Raw genomic sequence first — 4,730 nt, 5'->3', positions numbered from 1 at the left:
TGAGAACATTATTGTTCAAATGCTTGTGTACAGATTGTACGTGCAAATTAATATGCTTGTGTAATAGTTTGAGCAATTACTTCATTATTTATGTGTAAAGGGATGCAAATAAAGAGCTAAAGTTACTTACATAAGAACACAAAACATTAATCTTAATATTTTCAATCAGAGTAGACTGCTTCGGAGTGAAACAACCCATCTAATAAAACAACATCACAGAATTCATCAGACTTATTATTAATACATACTGAGATTTACTTGCTTTTCCCTCCAAAATGATGTCACTTCCTGGAGGATGATGTCATTAAGAAATAAATCTTTGAATTTACAAACAAACAAACCAACAAATTAATAAATAAATAGTAATACTTAGAACACAATGGAAAAAGTATACAATGATTAGCAATGAAAACAAAAAAAAAATTGTTCAAAATTTAAAATAAACACCTGATTTTTTTTTTTCAGATTTTATTAATAAACTGCCAATGTTTCATTTTACAAGGCAAAATGGTAACTTCCTTCCAAATTAAAGCATTGAAATACAATTCAAATATAAATCTATGGTTGTTTTTTTTGGCATTGTAATATAAAAAAAAAAGTAACAATTTCTTACAAATTGTGAGTTTATTATGCCTTGTTGGCAGAAGCTATTTACACTAACTCCGCCCACCAACGTCTGATTGAGATAGTCAACACTAGAAAAAGATGCTCATTATATATCAGTTTCAGTGGCGTAGGTGATAATGCGCGTACTTTTTGACGCGATCGACCCGAGTTCGAACCCGGCTTTTGCCGAACTATTTTTCTCCCTTTTCAAATCTCATCGGAAAGGCATTTTTTTTCAATAAAAATTAAGGAAATAATCAAAAAGTTGAAAATAAAGTATCAGGTAGGGTTAGGGTAGGTGTAGGGAGGTCTTTATTGTCCCAATAAGGTGGCGTATATTTAATAATTTGAATTAAAATTACAATTTACACTCATTACATTATTATTGCGTACTGTTTTATAATGTACTACAATACTGAGGTGCAGATAATTGCTACTATTTGCAATAAGTAGTATAAATAGCAGAAAATCTTGCTGTTTTAACATAGCATAACTAGCATCCATCGCTATTTGCACCTAGTGTAAATAGTGTCTATCACTAAGAAAATATGCTATTTGCACTTAGTGTAAATAGCCGCTGCCTTATTATTTTATCCAATGTCAGAACACATGATGTTGATATTAATGACACATTTTCTTTTCTTTTCTTTATTCCACCCAGCATAAACAGTATATTTGTCAAGAAAAACGCCTGATGGCTGAAAGTCAACTTGAGCAGCAATCTTCCCAGCAAGCACAAAATGTTTTCACATTATATAATATTGCATTTCGGTTTACACTGTAACCAAACAACTGCAACTTCGATTATCTTTTAGTTGCAATTACACTTAAGATGTAAATCCATGTTCATTTTATGCAGCTAACATTACAATGATGTTGTGAAATTACATTCATGTTGGGATTTCTAAAAGTAGCCTCACAACATCAATATAATGTATTTTTATGATGAAAACAGAATGAGACTTTTGAAACTTAAAATATTTAAAATATACTAGAAGAAATCTAGTCGAAATCTGAAAGTTATTTTACATTATTTTTTATAAAATCACTCACCAAATGTTCCACATTTTATATTATCACCTTAATCAGAGAACGTTAAATAGTTCATTAGATCATGAATAAATCAATTAAATCATCATAACCAAAAAGCTGTTGCTTGCCAGAAGTACTCTGTGGTAGTTCATTATTTTGCAAGGACCTGACCAAACTGCTCAGACAGTTTCTATGCACAAAAATCTCAGACGGTTTTCTGGCTTAACACATTCTGATCCAGAGGGAAAAACTTCTCCAGTTTTTCTTTTAAGTCTTTTGCATGTGGCCTGTGCTCTGGTGAATACGACAACATCTTCATGATGAATTTACTCTGAAAAAGAAGCATAATAGAGTTTTAGGCTAAACTCGGTCCAATCAATATTTATCTGAAGGTAAAATCAAGTTCCTTACCTCAGTTTGACAACTATCACTGAACCCTTCTGGAAACCTTTGATCTCTCAGATCCGGCCACAGCTGTGCAACGTCAAAAAAAAATCACTTAAAAATTAAAAGAATTGTTCCTTTTTTTGTTTGGTTTTGTTTATTCATCAGAACAGATTTGGAGAAATGTAGCATTGCATTAGTGTCTCAGCAATGGATGCTCTGCAGTGAATGGGTGCCGTCAGAATGAGAGTCCAAACAGCTGATAAAAACATCACAATAATCCACAAGTAATCCACAGCACTCCAGTCCATCAGTTAATGTCTGGAGAAGACAAAAGCTGAAACAAATCTATCATTAAGACGTTTTAACTTCAAACCAATACTTACGGCTAAAATCCATAATCCATAATAACACTTCCTCCAGTGAAAAACTGTTTTCCGCTCAAATAATTTTTTAGAGCTGTTTTGGACTGTTGTAAACGGTGCTTGATCTGTGCAGATTTCTCTCCTAATTCAACTTTTTCACTGGAGGAAGCATTATTATGGATTATGGACTTAATGCTGGATTTGTTTCAGCTTTTGTCTTCTCCAGATGTTAACTGATGGACTGGAGTGCTGTGGATTACTTGTGGATTATTGTGATGTTTTTATCAGCTGTTTGGACTCTCATTCTGACGGCACCCATTCACTGCAAAAGACAATTTGAAATGTTTTTTTTTTTTTTTGCAAATATGGGTAATAACTGTGCTTATAGTATCACTACTGATGACTGTCATGAAATGCTACTGACCTTTACTCTTTCACTACCAGTAGATATTTTCCAGATCATCTCAAACCATACGAGTCCAAGGGGAAAAATGTCTGTTTTTTCATCATAATTCTTCTTATTTTTCTAAGGAAAACAATGATTTTTTAAAATTTATTTATTTATTTAGCAAAAAAAGAACACAATACATTTCTATAAGTATTATGGTGTAAATATTTCTTAGAGAAAATAAAAATGCATCACCTGTTCAGGACTCATATAAGTTGGTGTTCCTCTGTTTGACCTCTCTATAGGGTCACCATTTTGATCCGTCTGAGCCGCCACCAGCCCAAAGTCTCCGATCTTCACTTTACCATCAGCACCAAACAGTATGTTATCAGGCTAAAAGGAAAGTACACTTGTGTAAAATGCTTATTTGCTTAAATGTAAGTTCAGTTGCCTCCCAGCAACAAATATGAAATACCTTTAAATCTCTGTGGATGAGCTTGTTTGCGTGGATGTATTCCACTCCAGTGATAATTTCATAAAATATTTGATGGATTTCCACTATGATTCTTTGTTTTTCCATAAAATTTCTCGCCTTTATCCAATCAGTCAGTGTTCCTCCCTCGCAGAACTCCATCTGAATAAATAAATATGTACCGCTGCTGAAATAAGAGAGTCACATGGGTCAATATTTAACATTGCAATGCACGGTATTGTCCTAAATGTGTCATATCATGTTTTTTTTCAAATTATATTTAAATGTAAATACGTCTTAGATTTACGCTGACGAAATGTAGAAATAAATCGCTTCCATGACCATGTGTTTTGCTGCTGTGCCTCTTTGGATGTGAAATGACTAACAGCTTTTCTTCAGGGTTTGCCATTTGGCTTTATACTGTATTGTTTAAACTGCTCCACCCTTCAATAACAGCCGCTTTCATCACATTATGCCAGATTCATAATTCAGATTAAATGCGCAATTATTCAGATCAGACGGAAATGCACAGGGAATAATTTTTTTATTTGTATTTTTTTGTCAAAATAAACCTCAGCTCATTTCTAACACTGTTATTCTTCAGAGGGAAATGCCGTTTGGGGCGTTTTTGGACCTATTTAAAAGCCCATAAATTTCCATCAAACAAATAAACTCACTGATTTGAAGAGTCTAAACTGTCAGTTCTGTTGATTCCTGAGGGCTCAGCAGCAGTGGATGCTGATCTGAGAACAGACCCAGTTACAGTTACATTTACATTCATGCATTTGGCAGATACTTTTAACCAAAGGGACTTAAAGTACATTAGGGCTACATTTTATTAGCAGATGCATCTGCTGGGAATAAAACCCTTGATAGTTGACACACTGTATTACTAGTTTACCCTTAAAGGTAATTAAAGGAATTAAAGGGATAGTTAAAATGAAAATGTGATGTTTATCTGCTTACCCCCAGGACAGCCAAGATGTAGGTGACTTTGTTTCTTCAGTAGAACACAAACGAAGATTTTTAAGTCAAACCATTGCAGTCTGTCAGTCATATAATGGAAGTGGATGGGAATCACGGCTTTGAGAGTCAAAAAATACATACACAAACAAAACCAAATTAAACCCTGCGGCTCGTGACGATACATTGATGTGTAAAGACACAAAACGATCGGTCTGTGCAAGAAACTGAACAGTATTTTTATTTCGTTTTTTACCTCAGATTTTCACAGCAATGTCTGAACTGTGCTGAGTGCGTCCTAAGCGTGTTCAACAGCCGGATCGCAGACTCATTAGTGCATTACCGCCACCTATCTCTCAAGTGAACCATTGACACTCCTAATTGAGATTGTAGATAGACTTCCACTTCTATTATATGACTGACAGACTGCGTAATGCTGAGTTAAAAATCTTCGTTTGTGTTCTACTGAAGAAACAAAGTTTCTTCAAATTTTCATTTTTGGGTGAACTATCCCTTTAAG

The 4,730-nt window shown here is 34.1% G+C and overlaps 1 protein-coding gene across 1 annotated transcript in view; it reads right to left on the bottom strand.

Annotated features, from left to right (window-relative positions):
* Nucleotides 1-1,012: 1,012 nt before the first annotated feature.
* Nucleotides 1,013-4,730, bottom strand: part of pkz (protein kinase containing Z-DNA binding domains) — a gene marked incomplete at its 5' end in the record, with an annotated part of 6,099 nt that continues 2,381 nt past the window's right edge. Inside the window, 6 exons of the mRNA XM_016489707.1 lie at nt 1,013-1,969; nt 2,050-2,112; nt 2,812-2,913; nt 3,031-3,168; nt 3,251-3,434; nt 3,925-3,990. Coding sequence (XP_016345193.1) covers nt 1,844-1,969; nt 2,050-2,112; nt 2,812-2,913; nt 3,031-3,168; nt 3,251-3,434; nt 3,925-3,990 — 679 coding nt within the window. The remainder of the gene's footprint in view (nt 1,970-2,049; nt 2,113-2,811; nt 2,914-3,030; nt 3,169-3,250; nt 3,435-3,924; nt 3,991-4,730) is intronic.

Source organism: Sinocyclocheilus anshuiensis, unplaced genomic scaffold (genome assembly GCF_001515605.1).
Source record: "Sinocyclocheilus anshuiensis isolate Anshui unplaced genomic scaffold, SAMN03320099.WGS_v1.1 scaffold462, whole genome shotgun sequence".
Classification (NCBI taxonomy): domain Eukaryota; kingdom Metazoa; phylum Chordata; class Actinopteri; order Cypriniformes; family Cyprinidae; genus Sinocyclocheilus; species Sinocyclocheilus anshuiensis.
Note: the sequence above shows the minus strand (reverse complement) of the source record. Positions and strands in the feature narration are given on the sequence as shown.